Source organism: Sminthopsis crassicaudata, chromosome 4 (assembly GCF_048593235.1).
Source record: "Sminthopsis crassicaudata isolate SCR6 chromosome 4, ASM4859323v1, whole genome shotgun sequence".
Taxonomy (NCBI): Eukaryota; Metazoa; Chordata; class Mammalia; order Dasyuromorphia; family Dasyuridae; genus Sminthopsis; species Sminthopsis crassicaudata.
In genome coordinates this window covers 445,346,273-445,363,167 of record NC_133620.1, presented here as the reverse complement: position 1 = coordinate 445,363,167, position 16,895 = coordinate 445,346,273, and the positions used below count along the sequence as shown (strand labels likewise).

The following is a 16,895-nucleotide window of genomic DNA, read 5'->3' as shown; positions in this document are numbered from 1 at the left end:
CTGTTATGACTACTCCAGAGCTCTGAAGAGAAAGCCTAGCTCCATTGCCATCTTGGTGTATCATATTAGGGAAACATGTGACCTTTTTGCTTTTTCTCCTTTTGCAAAATAAACACTTCTATCACCCGCCAGTTGTTCTTCCTGCCCAGAAAATACCCCAGATATGCCCAACAGGCAGGAAAACTCTGAAAGCATCAAGGGAAAAGTGATCAATAATCTCTTGTGTTTGGAACTAGTGACTTTCCATGCTTGTGGCTATTCACATAGCACAGGTATCTTGGTCTCCTGTCAGTGTATCCTGGAGAAAATGCTCTTATTAACAACAGAGCACTTCTGTTCATACTCATCCATGGAAGATCCATCAAAGTTTTTCTAAGGAAAAATCATTCCTTCCTCAAGTTCCTTTCCAAATTATAAACTTCCCATGCACATTATTACGTGTTCTGGAAGGTCCAAGCTCTACCAGCTGGAGCTGATGCAAGAGAAAGCCAAGGGCAAAAGGCATCCTACAGACAATGGAAATAAGTATCCAAGCCAAATATCCAGTGAAACAGTGTGCTGAAGTTAAAATTATGATCTCAAACTGGACTTTCTGCTTCAGTTGCCCATTAAGAGATGGATTAAGGTGTCAAATCCTGCTGCAAGTAAAATGAGTTGTGTGAAGGAACAGGTCACAGAACACATGGAAGAAAATGAGAACATGCTTTTAATGCCAGATACTTCTCCCTAAATAGTTTAATGCTTATTATATCCTATAGCTCACTAATCCCCCAACACTCTATGGAAAAAGAGGGGTCAAGGACTGCTTTCCCCATTTTGATTTAAAGATTAAGAGATGAAAGGATTTGTCCACGGGGACAGGCCTCTATTTCCCAATATAGCCCTGTGGGTTTTGTTTTTGTTTTTGTTTTTTCTGAGGCTGGGGTTAAGTGACTTGCCCAGGGTCACACAGCTAGGAAGTGTTAAGTGTCTGAGATCACATTTGAACTCGGGTCCTCCTGAATTCAGGGCTGGTGCTCTATCCACTGTGCCACCTAGCCGCTCCTATAGCCCTGTGTTAAAAGTAGTGAATAAGAAGGTAACTAAGACACCTCCATACAGATTCATAGCTCTCAGATCACTGCTATGGCATTCAATGAGAGAGAAACAAAGGCCACTTTGGCTGTAAAACAGGCTAAAGATTGAAGCAGGGCAATGGGAAAGAGGTCATTTCTTAGATCTGACCACAGAACTCAAATTATTCCCTCATTTGTCCCACAGCAAATGCATTATTTTCTAGACCTAGTGGTAAAGTTTGGAAAATTAAGATTATCCTTCCCCACAGGTTAAGACAAGGTGGGAATGACAGGTGTTTGTCTGCTTATGTTTTATTCTGACAGGTAGCTGAATTCAGAGGCTGGTACATGGATTTTCTAAAATTGTGAAGAGGAAGGGTGAGGATGCTAGGCTATATAATTACAAAAGCTCCAACCAAAATACCTACGTTCAGCAAATGACAACCAAGAAAGGGAATAAAAACAGGTTTCAAAGTCTGCTAGTAGCCTGCATCCAGGCAAGAGCCCCTTGTTAAGGTTGCCAAAGCAATGTCCAGTAAGCAGCTCCTGACTCTATAGGAAAAAAATGAATGAACAGAGAGAGTTTATATAGAGAGACTTCAAGAAAATCAGAAGCACATATATGCACACTCTCCAACGTCTAGCTTTCAGAAGCTGGAGCAAAGGGCAGTCGAGCCCAGAGTAGCATAGACTGAAAACGGGCCCATACCTGCTGGTTTTCCTGAGCCAGGGCTGAGGGATTGAACGTGGGCTGTGCTGGTGACGGAGGGAGGTTGGGAGAGGTAGGAGGTGCTGTGCTGGTATGAGGCTGGGCCAGGAAGGCCTGATGCTCAGGGAGGCCTGAGGGGAAAGGGGTATTACAAGTCCTGTCTTCCTGCGTGATCACCGGCTGCTGACCAAGCACCAAGAACACCAGTTCCTCCTTCTCCCTGCACATTTCAGAGGAGATGTCATGGAGACTGAGATAGTCCCTCAGGTCCTTCACCTTCATTTTCATCAGCTCTTCTCGATGAAAGGCTGTGGCGCGGAAACGCTGGCAGAGATAGCAGAGGCGGGCACCATTCCCTACTTGGCTCGAACAGGAAATGCAGAAATCCTTCTTACAATCCAAGCACGTGTGCTGCTCAGTGGAAGGAAGGGGGAGAAAATGAGCACAGGGTCAGGCTGTAGAAGGAGGGAACCAGCTGGGCGGGGGGCTAGTCAGTGCTGGCTCAGCAAGAAAGCTCACCCCTCTTTCAGAGCCCCACAGTTCACCAAGCCCAGTGGGGGAGCCGGAGGACAGTATCATCAGACCAATCGACAGTCAAGTGAAGTTGCTGTCAGGTCTCACTGAACCCCACAGCAAACTGCCCCATCCATATTTCCATCTCCAAATCCAGCCACAATCTGGCCACAATGATGAGGCCTCCTGACAACAAAGAGTTTAAATAAGATGCTACGTACATAAGACCACATCCCAATTCACATATTTAGACAGTTATTGGAATATCGAGGTCCTCCCCTTTGTGAAAGCATATACGTTTTTTAAAATTCCAAGTCAAGGATCTGAGATGTAAGCTGGTACTATCCGGCAAGTTTGTCGGTCTATTTAGATCAAAGTGTCTCTCTCAGCTGTTCCTCCTGAAGGTGAGAAATCATAGGGATATTTGGCCAAAAGAAAGAGCAGGTCATGCTCATGTACCTTGGAGGTGTCCCCTTGGAAAGTTTCTCACTAATCCTTCCAAGACACTACAAAACTTATCTCTTTTCTCTAATTTAAAATATAACTACATAGCTTTGCTTTACTACTTTTAAATGAAGAAATCCTGAAAACCATGACACTTGTATATCCTGGGAATTATCCAAACTAAATGAAGATTGTCGTATTCAATAGTTATGCACGGAATTAATCAAAAGTTCAGACAATTCATTCTCTTTCATGTATACTACCAACGTAATAACCAAAATAAAAACAAACAAGTTCTATGTATTTCTCATATAGTTTTTTATCTCATCTCAATTTTGACTTTTCAATCTCAGGACAAAAACCACCACCCCAGTATTCTCCAAAAAAGTTGTTTTATCACAAGAAAATTTTCAGACAGCCTAACTGAATTGAATGCCCATATGAACTAAGATTAAGAGCAATTCTGGGAACAACAGCATTCAACTGGAAAATGGATGGGTTTTTTTTTGTTTTGTTTAAGTTCATCCATATGTGAAGTAGAATTGTCTATTGGGAATGTGATGTACTCAATTAGTCCCCGTTTAGGATGATAAATACTGAAATCGAGAGACTTGAGAGTCATAAAGCCTCAGGTTGTAACGAGAAACATTGCTCAAGACGATGTAGTTTTACAAGACACAGCTTTGTGGAATAGCTAATAAATTATAAAAGCTTTGACTTGCTCTACCAATCAGTGAAGTTCCCAGTGGTCTCAGGGTCTTCTCTTCAAATGTATTTGGCTTGTTAGGTATGAGATCAAAACGCAAAGACAGCATCATTTAAATCTGAGCTATAGCTACCCATGTACTCAGCTCACCAGGGATTCTGAGTAAGTAGCTTTCTGAGATGCATCATAAATGAGTAAGAAATGCCTGAAGCTAAAATCCTAGTCCAAAAAGATAGGAAAGGAGAAAAAAAAGTAATCTAGTTGTCAACAAATATAGGTGGAATTAGCACAGGAAACACTGACTTACATGCAAACACTAAAATCTGCTCAAAACAAGTGAGAGGCAAAGTGGTTGGAAGATGAATTATCTCAATAAATGTTTCTATAGAACTGCCAAGAGTAATTAAAATGTTAAGCATCAATAAAATGCTGCTGAGAAAAAGAAGAAAAAGAAAGTCCCTTTTGGGGAGGGGAAAGAGAGAGGGGAGATTAAACCATTGTTACCAATTCCTCTACCAAACAGCCAACACAGACCCCAACCCACTTACTCAGTTCCATTCAGGCCCACTACATACATTCATTTAAATCTCTGGTAAGCACCTATGCCTTTGAGGAAAACCCTTGGGCTGCTACCTCAACTCAAAGCTCATTCTCCTTCCTCCCAAACCCACTCTTCTTTCTAACCACCTAATTTCTGTCCAGGGCACTGCCATCCTTTCCAATACTCAGGAGCAGTATCAGTGACTCATTCTCTTAGCCCTCATACACCCAACACTTGTTGGCATTTCCTGCAGTTTCTAACTTCACAACCCCTTTTAATTTTCTTCCACTTATACAGTCAGCCTCACCACCTTCATTCAGATCCTCATCGTCTCTTGCCTGAACTACTGAAATAGAAATTCTTCTCTTTGGCATTTAAAGCTCCTCACAAACCTGGGGCTCCTTGTATCATTTTCCAGCATTAATATGCATTATTTTATTTCCTCCCACCCCCACCTTTTACAGTCTAGCCATACTTGCTATTCTTCATACAAGAAACTCTTTGCACTCTTTGCTATTCCTCCTTCCTAGAATATTCTCCCTCTACAGTTCCCCTTCTTGAAATTAATTTTCTTTCAAGGCTCAGCTCAAACACTACCTTTGAAATGACACCTTTCTTGTCCCCAATTGCCCCAAGTGCTTATCCACCAACGTTACCTCAAATGTGCTTTGTAAATAGCATGCTGTCTCCCCTTTTTAGAATGCAGGCTCTTGTTATAAAATCATACATACACTTTCACCTAGCAAGATTACTACTAGACGCGTATCACAAAAGAGATTGAAAAAAAAAAAAAAAAAAAAAAAGGAAAGGACCTAGATGTGCAAAAATATTTATAGCAGTTCTTTACTCAAGGCAAAGAATTGGAAATTGAGAGGATGTCCATCATTAGGGACTGGCTGATATGTGATTACAATGGAATACTATTATTCTATAAGAAATGAGCAGATGCTCTCAGAAAAACTTGGAAAAGTCCTCCATGAGCTCAAAGTAAAATGTACAGTGTACAAAGTAATAGAAATGTTGTGGGATGATCAGCTGTGAGTGACTTTGCTATTGTTAGCAATAAAATGATCCAAGACTATGAAGGACTTATGATGAAAAATGCTATCCACACCCAGAGAAAGAACTGACTATGTCTGTATACAGACTGAAGCACACTTTCTTTTTATTGAGGATTTTTTTTTGGAGGGGGGAAATCTATGTTTTCTTTCATAGCATGACTTTTATGGAAATATTTTGCATAATTTTACATATGGCTTCTCAATAGGAGAAAAGGTAGGGAGAGAAGCTCGAACTTAGTTAAAATTGTTCTACATGTTAACTGGAGAAAAAAATGAAATATTAATAAAATTTAAGCACTTTTGTTAGTAAAATGATAGGCCTCTATGGTTGCAGCAACAAAATCTTCTCTATGAAATTTGGAGGCATCTTTATGGACTAAGAGTAAGCTAGGAAACCCAGAATGGAATGGATCTGATCTAGAGTCCAGTGGAACATATCGCCAACTCAGTTTAAGAAGCTCTGTCCTTGTAGACAGTGAACTACCAAAAGTGACATCCTAGGCTTAGAGCAAATCAGCTGAGCCCAGAGAACAGTGAGCAGATAGAAGAGGGAAGAAGTTACGTACTGTCAAATCTCTTCATTATTTGCACTTTTAAGGACCTGGTTCTACTAAATTTCTCTTTTGCCTTATAAATAAATCCTAAGAAAATACTTAAATCTCAAAAGATTCAGAGCCAGAAATGCTCATGGCTTGAGGTCAGAGAATAGGAAGGGAAAGTAAAGCTGACACAGGGTTTTCCCCATCCTCGTGGCCAGGTTGCCAACACCACAGAGGATCAGATGCTGCAGGCCTTTGAAGCCAAGGAGGTTCAAGGACCTGGCAGATGAAAAGGACAGAGTTCAAAGGTAAGTCCATATTTAAAATTCATAAAAGGGGAATATCCTGGAACAAGGCAGGTCAGCAAAATAGTGTGACCTGGGCTGTACCCTTCCTATCTGCTAACAACTTTGAAGTGATGCCCCATCATGCACCAAACTCTCTGATCCTAATTCTTTTAATTAAAGCCCTTCATTTCACCCCAAACCTCTCTTGAAGAGCGAATTCCATCTTTTCTTTGAAGAATTAAATTTAGAGCATCGACCATCTAATCTACCTTCTTTCTCCCTCTCAAATAAGAATCATAGCATATCCACCTTCAAAAATATAAGCAGTCCCTATTCCATGGCAAAATTCCTAAATCTTTCAACATGTCCTTAACAATCCATCCCCTCCCAACTCCTCCTCCAGAACCTTGTCCTGCCTTACACTGATTCAACTTCAATCCTTCTCTCTAGGGACCTTCCCTGCTTTCAAACAACCAATCTGATAAACATTATCAGGAACCTGTGCATACAAAGAGAAAACAAAAACTCCCATCCTCAAGGAGCCTAAAATAGAAATAGCCATGCCCTTGAAAATCTTTTCCCTTAAAGTTGTCACACCTCCATAAACCTGACTTTTTTTCCTCTCTCAAAATTCTGCACTTAGAGGCCTCCATTACTTAGGCCTGCTCCCCATTTTCCTCCCTTTGCCTTTATTCCAAGTCCCCAGAGCCTCCTTAGCATCTTCAATGGAAGCCATACTTGAACAAAAAGTCTTAAGTCTCCAGCTACTTACCTACCAAGACAAAAGCCCAGTCTCACCTCTCAATATTAGTGACCTGCACAACATCTGACTCTGGTGAACAATCCCTATCCTTTCTGAAGGAATCCCTAGCCTTTTCTTTTCCATTTCTCAGAACATTCCCTTTAATTCCCCTCCAATGCTTCCCTTTCCGTCCTTTCACCCCTATAACAGTGGGCATTTCTCAAGGTTCAGCCTGCTCTCTGCCCTCTTCTGCTCACTAACACTCACTTTCATATCATCTGTGGCCTAGAGTAGAAAAGCAGAGTGGTATATGGCAAGATCACCTGACTAGGAAGTCATGGAGACCAAAATGGTAGTCATGGTACTACCATTTACCAGTTGTTGTCATCACCCCATCATCATAAAGCTAATGTTGATATAGGGCCTCCTATGTGCCAGACACTGGGCTAGGTACAAATATTATCTCATTTGATCCTCATGATAACCCTGAAGCTTAAGTGCTATTATTACCCCCATTTTACAGATAAAGCGGCAAGCCAAGGTTAACTGTGACTTGCCCAGCATCACACAGCTACTACATGTCTGAGGCCACATCTGAACTCAGGTCTTCCTACTCCAGACCCCAAACACTATCCATTGTCCACTGAGCCATCAGGCAGTCATGACCTTGACAAATTGCTTAACCTGAGTCACCGTTTTCTCATTCATTAAATGAAAATAATCCATGTGTCACTTAAGTCAAATAGATAATGATAGATAATGAATACCAAAGTGGTCTTATAAGTTGTGATTTATGCTAACTTTGATGTGGCTTGCTCCCAAATTTCTCCTTCCAATCCTGCCATCTTCCTCTTCCCACTGCTTCCCCTTCCCTCACCTACTATTACCACTCTGTTTCATTAATTGATGTGTTCATCTTCTGTCACTTTTCCACACAAGAATCTGCACTGGTTCCCCGCTTCTTTCCCCAGCCTGCAAGCTTTCCATAACCTGCTGCCACCATATTCCCCTCTCTCCCACTTTGTCTCATACTTCTTCCAGATAATCAATGTTGCAAAAGGAAACTATTCTTGGTGCTACTTACTCCTTTTTTTGCCCCACTCATATGGTGTTTATAATGTTCTTCCTCACCCCCCCCCCCAGTCTGCTCTGATTTCCATTCACTTAGTGACAATTTTTATTTTCTAAACCACACAGAAGACGCAGTTGAAACTTCCTAAGGACTAGCTGAAAGGAAAATAATGTAATGTCTACAGACAACAAGAGCTCAGATCTACTGAATTATTAGTCATTCCCTTACCTTGGTTTTGAAATCCCCTCCTAGACTATAAGTTTCATGAGGCCAGAGCCCATTTTTTAGCCAAACATTATCTTTCCCATCCCAAGTAAGCACTGTGCTCTGCACTCAGTTAATCATCCCTGAGAGAAATGAGTTTAACAAAAGGATAAGGAGCCCAGAAGGAACTTGTTGGAGGTAGAAGAATTTTCCATTATTGCTCTCTGGACCAAAGAGCTTTTCTGTCACAGGGTTAACAGCTAGGAATCCTCTAACCAGATCTCTTCTTCTAAAACTGAATCAAACTACAAACTAGGATCCTTCGTCATGATACAAAGGGACATTTGTCATGAAGCATCCTCTCAGGATGACCAATCTCTTAAAAAAATGACCAATTTCATATAATATTCTGCTTTTTTTTGCCCAACCTCCTACTCATATTTATGTCCATATATTTAAGACTAAAAGTTGCAATCCTCCACAAGCCTTAAATTGGAAAAGGAATCACTAAAGGGTATTCTCAGCATCCAAACCTCCATCTCCTTTTATGAGTGGGTTCTGAAAACCACTTCTAAGGGTCAGGGTCCTCTTCCTATTGTCCCTCTGACTCTTGGCTCCTGGGAACCCTTGATCATGCAGCATCAGCAGATTGATAGCCCACAGCCATAAATCATTTCTTGCAGAAGCTGTGTCTAAGATATCTTGGCTACATTTCTTTTTTAAGAACCAAGCCTTAAACCCAAATGACTCTGGCTCTCATTTACTGGCCAACAATAGGTCCCAGCCCAAGCTTCACTAGGTCATTGTTTAGGCCCAGATGGCTCAAAGTGAATGTAAATAGCAATTGTTTCTGTTTTGGCCAGAAAGAGAGACTTCCCCTCTCAGATTGATTTTTCTTTTAAATTAAATTAAAACAAGTTTGCCTTTCTTTGCCTATTTCTTACCTAGCCTAAATCACTGAATGGGCATTGCCTCAGTCAAACTGAGACCTGGTTTCCCATTGCATCCAGAGCCATCTCCAGTTGTCCTGATTTACGTCTGGTCACTGGACCCAGATGGCTGAGGAAGAGGCAGTGAGGTAGGTGACCTCTGAAGCCCTCCCTCATTTAAATCCAATTCACTTGCAAGTCATGGCATCCCCTCCCTGATGCCATGGTCCTCCTAGAGAATGAAGGACGAACAACAATAGCAATTTACAGAGAGGAGTCACGAGCTTGGCTGATTTGTCCAAGGACACAGCCAAGGAACAGAGCAACCAAAAGAGGAGAAAAGGGGGAGGAGGAAGAGAGCTTGATGCTTACTTTCCTAGTTGTGCTTCCAAAGTGAGTCCCACAGTTCTTGCAACTAGGTTCAGAGCTGGTAGGAGAAGGGAAGGAGCTGTACCCAGGGTTGGAATAGGCCTGTGTTCTGGCTCCCTGAGCCTGCTGAGTTTCCTCAGAATGTCCATCCTGACAGAACCAGTTACAGCAAGTTGCCCACATGGTAAAACCTGGTTATAAGATGAAAAAACCAAAATGAAACAGCAGAATTAAGATGTGGCATCTATAGTTGCATTCTCTAGAACTAGGAGTCAATGAGTTAATGACACAAAATCAGGGAACATAGAGGATTACCTCCAGGACCCAATGGGCCTTTCTTTAATAAGGCCGCTTCACAAGAATGACACACAAGCCAGAGTTTTCAATGGCTGCTACCATCATCTAGTCATTCTCATCATGACATTACAATCTCTAAAAGTCATTAGCATCCCACCACCACCAGCAGCCTTATGTCAAATTAGAGGGAAGTCATTAACTTGGTATCCCACTTCTCAAAGACTGTCAATCCCTTTAAAAACTCTATTGTAATAAAATCTTTCACTAACTAACAGAACCAAAGTAACATTTTGAGTATGGATCAAAATATTTTACAGGACATTTTATTTTTAAAATAAGAGGCTTTTCCATCAATTGGGGAATGGCCAAACACATTGTAGTATGAATATACCTGAATATTACTACATTATAAGAAATGACAAATATGAAGGATTCAGAGAAAGAAACTTAAGTGAAATGATTCAGAATAAAGTATATAAAACTTAGGGGCAATTAAGTGGCACCATGGAGAGAGCTCTGGAATTAGGAGGACCTATATTCAAATTAGTCCCCGGACTTTTGATACCTACTAGCTGTGAGACCCTGAGTAAGTCACAGAACTCTGCCAAGCAAACTATATATATATATATATATGAATGTGTGTGTGTGTGTATAGAAATGAAGATGATATAAAAATGAAAGATACAATTAAAAAAAAAAAGAGGAGAAAATAGGGCCATTTCTGTCCAAATGCAGTTTCTCCTCCACAATAGCTTTATTGAGAGGCCAGTGATTATATACCCCATTCACAAATGGGAACTTGGAGCTCTAAAAAAGACCACACAATCTAGTCCCTTGATTTCTACTCACCTGCGCTACTAGATCTAATCAGTATTTCAGAGCAACCTAAACAGCTACAGGAGAGTCCATTTAAATCTAACTTTCACCATGTCATGTGATACAAAGATTGCATTTTCTGGGTGTACTGAGAGAGGCAATAAAGGCTTTTGTTATTGGAGGTTAAAAATTAAATACTTTATTGCTTGATTGTGCTAATCCACACAAAAGAACTAGAGTTTTTGCATCAACAGTGAAAAAACTCATTTTCATTTATTCAAAGACTTTTAAAATGTCTGTTATGTACAATGTATTATTCCCCCCAACTAAAAGAAATGCAAAAATATAAAATCAAGTCCCTCTATTTCTGAGGCACTATATTCTGAGGAGCTATGTTTAAGCTTAACTATTTAAGGGTCTATTTAATATTTAATGTTTAATAAATAATCTTTTATAATCCCAAGCACTTTCTCCTGGCTCAGTTCTATTTGTTTTAATTGATTAAACCCCAAGAAGGCATCCATCTAATTTATCTTATTTGCCTTGTAAGATACATAACACAGGACATGGGGCTCTAAAAGAAATACTGTGCAAACAGTATCGGCAGTAATGACACTTTCGATTTCCAGCCCCTGGAACATCGAGTAAAACCAATATCTCTCCCTCAAAATAATTATAAATGTATCTCTTATGGATGTATGTATTTTTAACAGTCCTCTGTTCTCATAAGAATTTGGGAAGGTCCAGACACCTGAAGGTCCTAATTCATCCTTTAATTTGACCAATATCACAGAGTAAATCAGAGAGAAAAAGTCACAAGCTTCTGGCCTTTGGAGGCACAGAAAAATAGAGAAAAGTTTAGAATTTTAAAATATAAACAATCTTGGGCCACTTGAGGTATGATCTCACTCTCTCCCTAATTTATCCCAAGATAACAAGATAAATTTTACATTTAATTTTGCCTAAAATTTTTAATGAAAAAAAGGGAAAGAAGTCTTTCTACTTTCATATGGTAACACTATTCATCAGAAGAAGTCAGGGCCAGGAATATGGCTACAGAATTCAATTAGAGAAGGAAGTCAGTGAACTCTACACATTTCTTAATTCATTACTAAACTTTCATCCTCTCTGGCTTACAGGCTCTGTTCTGGCTGGAGTTGGAGAATCACCTTTCAATTCTCGGCACTATGGACAGCTGTTTCAACTCGTGCTCAGGATCACTTCAGGAGTATCCCTGGAAGAAAAGGCTCCTCTAGTTGTTACTCAACACCATGGTGGGCTCGCTCCTGGGGAAGAAGCTGGCACTGTCTGAAGATTTTAGATGTAGATCTGCTTCTCCCCATTCCTTACTGATGCAGAACAGATGGAAAGGAGAGAGCTTTTAGTGCTCTGGACCTTTAACCTCCAACTTACTCCTCACGCTGTCTATCAAATTCAGCACAATCCCACACCTGGGGAGGCTAGCTAGCTCATTGATCAAGGAAAAACAGTTTATTCAGACTATTCTGGAGGCCTCAAGAAATCCTAAACCAAACCCAAAACTAGGTCTGGGGGTGCCTGCAGTAAACCCTAGGCCATGCAGCATCAAACAGACACTTTAGCTCATGGCCAGGCCTTTATTTCTCAGTCCTACTCAATGTTTCCATTTTACAGGGTTGTCCCAGGCAGCAGAACCTCTCAAGTGCAAGGTTGGTTATGAGAAGAGGATCCTTCTTAAGAAATTTTGAATATGATCAACTTAAGTCTCCAGTATTCAATTTCCTTGGGAAAAAATTTCCTACCAATTTTCAGCAAGTTTTTCAAAAAAGGTGGGCTTTCATTTCCTTTTGAGTAGTCAAAAGCTGCCAAGGTACTCTGAAACTCACCATGATTTTTAAATCACCTTGTCTCTACTCTTGTAGTTATCTTAAAAAGGAAAAGATGAGGGGAAGGATTCTATTTTGTGAACCAGTCCCCTGGTAGTCAAAGTAGGGCCAATATGTTACATATTATATCCATTTGAAAGCAATGTTAGATTTTCTCAATGTTCGTGTTCACCTGCTCAAAAGGAAAATTAAAATGTTAACAATTGGGTAGGATGAATTCTCTATTGCAGGTGGGGTGCATTAAGTCCTAGTTACAGACAGGGTATCATAGGAAGGCCTCTCCCTGCCACAAAAGATCAAATTTTGATCTACTTTCTTGGGGCAAATAATATTAACACAATTAGCAATATTTAAAGTGCTTCCAGGGGAAGGAGGAAACTGATTTTTTTTTAATGCCTAATAAATTCTGGTGCTACTTTGCATTTACTACTTGGAAAAGTTCATTCCAATTAAGCACAACACAAAGAATCAGCTAACTCTCCACAGTTCAAGTCTGGTCTGTTTCAAAGTTAACTGCTTTAAATTGTCAAGGTTCTTCTACACCAGGCAATCCATCCATGTACATACATCTACTTTGCTGGGAACATATCTTCTTGATAGGAGGAATTTCATCATCTGGAATCTTCCTAAACCACTGAAATTTAAAATATATATATTGCCTCAATAGTATTTTAGTCTTATGCAAAATCTAATTAAAATGACCCAAAGTTCAAAGATTCACTGACATAAACTAGCTTTTTTACTTAAGAATATGGAACTCCTAAGGATTTCACTATTTTACTAAGGGCAGCTTTTCCTATTCTCACTAATACTTTCCAGGAGTAGTTAAAAGTATTTATGCTGCTATGAGGACAGAGAGAGAAACCTACTGCACCTCATTCAGACAGAATGTCCTTCATCTTGTCTGGTACCCTCAAAAAAAGTAAATCAGAGTTGTAACTATAATGACTGCAATCAAGTGCCCTGAATAACCTATCAAAACAGTTTAACTAAGTTCCTTGGAAATAATTTTAAGGAATTATATCTATTGAGAAGATTTAAAAAAAAAAAAAAAAAAAAAAGCATGCAAATTGTTTTTGTTGTAAATAACTCTCTTAAAGGATAGTTTAAATTTTAGTATTTAAGCCAGTTGAATATTAAAACAGCATACATACAGAGTAAGAAGGACCTAGAAGGTTAGAGGTAACATGAATGAATGAATGAGAATTTATTAAGTACTCACTATGTGCCAAGAACTGTACTGGGAACATACATATAGAAAGGCAGTGCCTGTTCCACAAAAAACTTATTGTTTAATAAGGAAGACAATTGATATATGGGTCTGATAATCAGAAAGGGGAGTTTTGGACTGGGAAATCCCAGAGATGGTGGGTAGAACAAAATGGCAATGAATTGACATGACCTTTACAGGATAGAAAATAAAAAAACAGAATCAAAGGGAAACAATTAAATATGAAAAATCAAAGTGGGAAAAGGTGGTGAGAAGGTAAAAAATTCTCTCAAATAGGGGCAAGGGTGGGGAGAAATGGTGTCTCCACCTGAAAATCAATAACTATCAACCTGGAGGATGAGGACTTTTAGGTGTTACTAGAAAGACTGGAGGAGATATTGAAGGGTAAGATTTAAATCAGGGCTGAATATGTAGCCAGAGACAATGGTAACAGTTACTGAGTGCAGTTTAACCATCCAAATCTAGTTATGGTTTAAGGTTCTCATGTCCATGGTCTCAGGCTCTGAGACAGAAGAATTTCTGGTTGCTTCTCTTCACAAACAAAGTAATACTAACTTACATTTATATGCTCTTACTATGGGCTAAGTGCTCTCCAGATATTATTTCATTTGATCCTTACAACAACCCTGCAACATAATACCCATTTTACAGATGAGAAAAGGTAGGCAGAAGGACTTGCCCAGTGTCACCCAGCTGGTAGGTATCAAGCTAGCTCCGAACTCCTGATTGTAAGCGCAGTGCTCTACCATTACTGGATCAAGAATGATACATTTAAAACTACAAGATAGAGACATTATGGAATCCTGGGCTCCATTTTGATGGAAGCAGAATAAGATTCAGGAAACCTGGCCCCTTCATATGGATTCTGCCAATAACCAATGATGTGATAATCTTAAACAAGTCACTTCTAAGTGATCTGCCTGACTGCAGCCTTCCCTACCTTTAAAAAGAGAATGTTAAGACTGAATCTCTATCTAAAGTGCCTTTATTAAAAAACGGGAGTGCTATTCTAAAGGAGATATAATCAATCAAGAATCAAGAGAATAAATGGGCCCAGGAAGAATTCAGAAGTCTTGTTCTTCAAGGGTAAGGGCCAAAGTCCATCAGATGCTTTCAATGCAGTGTTGTGAACTTAGCAGCATGAAGATCTAGAAACAGTAGTCAGCAACATCTAGTAAACCGTTACCTAGCTTGAGAATTTAAATACGATACATGGTGCTTTAAACATCTAAATTTGGGGGGTTACTTATTTCACAAAATTTAATAAGGACACAAAAAATGTATCTAAAACTGTTTAACTTTAAAAGAAATCTTAAAAGTGGCAAATAGAATTTTCCATTAAACCTGTTATCCATCTTGGCCAGGAAGATTTAAAAGATAACAAGGATAAAAGGAAAAATGGCACTGCTATGGTGGGGACAAATAAGAAAATTACATTGTAAATCATGAAATAACTAGCTAGTCTTTAACTTACTGGATTCTAGGCAATGAAACATGTTCTTTGTGAGGCTAAGATTATTTCAAAGATATTTATTTTAGAACATAAAATATAGAGCACCTTAGTCATAAAGGAGACAAGTGCTCAGACGGAAGGGTTTAAATTAGTATAAACATCACCGCTGCAGTGGTGAATGGGCAGAACATAAACAAGGCACATTTCCACAAGGCTGGCTCATGGTGTTGAAAGCACTTACAAGGTTTTAAATGATAACTGACACTCCATCCTCAAAGACAGCCCTGAATTGGGGTACATGGATACAGTTAGGGAATGAATGAATAATTCGTGCTTGCATGCAAGTTTCATTTTAAGCCAAAGAACCAAGTGATAAAATAGCAACCAAAGGGTGTAAATATTTTCTACTTTTCAAGAATACCAATAATAGTGGGGCAAACTACTGCCCAAGGTAGCCCCCTGAGAGACCCAGCAGCATATACCCAAGAAAGGGAACTCCCAGGTCTGGGGGAAAATGGAGCCTTTGCAAATTTTTCCTTAGCGATCTTGAATTTAAACATTTTTACTGACCGTTCCACTGACTATGCTAATTAATCTTCTATTACTTCAACTTATAGTCAGAGCACTATAAAAACCCCATGATGCAAATCGATAAAGCCTTAAAACTATTGACATCTAGAAAGAATGCTTCTGTCTCAATGATTTTCCAAACCAATTTCAAGTTGGGTTCTTCTCACTATCAATATCTTAATTACAGTTGTGTGATCTGTGACATGTAGCTAATGATAATAAGAGGACAATTTAAATTTATGTCTAAACTCCACTCCACCCCCCACCACACTTTATCTAGTTTGTTCGGTGGTATAGCCATCATGAAACTCTTGAAGAAAAAAATCTGATACTGGCACATCTCAGGAAGAATTTGCAACAAGAATGATGACAAGATTTTTAAGTTCTTAAAATAGTAGAAAAGCAGCACCCAAGGAGTCTGGAAGACTTGGTTCCAGTCCCATCTTTTGCCAGGACCTGAGCAGCCTGGGGTGACCTTGAGACAAGTTCAAAATGCTCAGTACCCTGAGTAATCAATTGCACCACAGAACTTTTCTCATTAGGAGCTCAGAACAAAGATGGAACCACATATCCATTTGGAAAAAAAAAAAAAAGTAGCATTAAAATGTCAACGCTGGGCTTGGACATGTTGTTCCAGCAGCAGCTAGGAATTAAACCATTCAGTATATCCAAAGCAGCTTACATTCTAGAAAGGGAGATAACACATAAGTATATTCTATGTCTGTATAAAGTATTTACAAAATAATATAAAGTAAACTGTAGGATAAAGGAGGAGGGGATCGGGGAGCATACAGTAGAATCACTGAGTCTAGAGCAGCATATTCATACCAGCCATGTGATTATGGAAAACGAGAATTCCACTAGAAAAATGCAATTTTGGGGGGGGGAGGGAACAGAGCCCCCTTACAGGGGACAATGACTCTGAATTGTAAATATTATTGGGAATTCTCTCGTTCCATCTAGTTTATGACAAATACACATGAAGAGGCTTGGCATATCTGCCAGAGACAGTTTAATAAAAAGTAATTCTGACCAATGGAATTGTGCCAAAATATTGCCCTCGGGTCTAATAAATGATATGGTAGCTTCTAATCAGGGTAGGATTCAGAATAGCTAACAGATTGAACACTATGAAAGAGAAGCCCACACATTTAATTCCAGCCTAGTCATTCTTGCCCCGGGGACTAACTCAGTCAGAAAAGAGCAGTTCAAAGAGAAGCCAACTAATAATCTTGAAGACCAAGAATAAATAGACCTGTAGCTTAATTAACCTGGCAAAGTCTATTGTGACTAAAAAGGGTCCAAATCCAACCTGTTGGGCAAGAAGGAAGGGAAGCTATATTTTCTACTATCAAAAGAACTATTCCCTGAACATATTTCCTGATTCCAGGAATTTTTCCTCACTATCTTCTATGGCTAGGGCTCTACCTCCTAGGATTTTAGCAGAACCTGAAGGAAATCCCATCTCTACCTACTGATTTCCCCAGTTTCT

At 39.5% G+C, this 16,895-nt stretch overlaps 1 protein-coding gene across 22 annotated transcripts in view; it reads right to left on the bottom strand.

Moving 5' to 3' along the window:
• The window catches only part of RFFL (ring finger and FYVE like domain containing E3 ubiquitin protein ligase), a 68,256-nt gene that overhangs the window by 6,564 nt on the left and 44,797 nt on the right, over nucleotides 1-16,895 (bottom strand). For 13 of the 22 annotated variants that reach the window (XM_074263585.1, XM_074263579.1, XM_074263581.1 and 10 more), the window contains 2 exons: nucleotides 9,175-9,362; nucleotides 1,765-2,175 (listed from right to left, as the gene is read on the bottom strand). In XM_074263585.1, the coding sequence (XP_074119686.1) occupies nucleotides 1,765-2,175; nucleotides 9,175-9,354 (591 nt within the window). In that variant the 5' untranslated portion in view covers nucleotides 9,355-9,362. Of the gene's footprint in view, nucleotides 1-1,764; nucleotides 2,176-9,174; nucleotides 9,363-11,421; nucleotides 11,634-16,895 lie in introns of all 22 variants that reach the window. The other 9 variants (XM_074263574.1, XM_074263575.1, XM_074263586.1 and 6 more) reach the window with 2 other exon arrangements.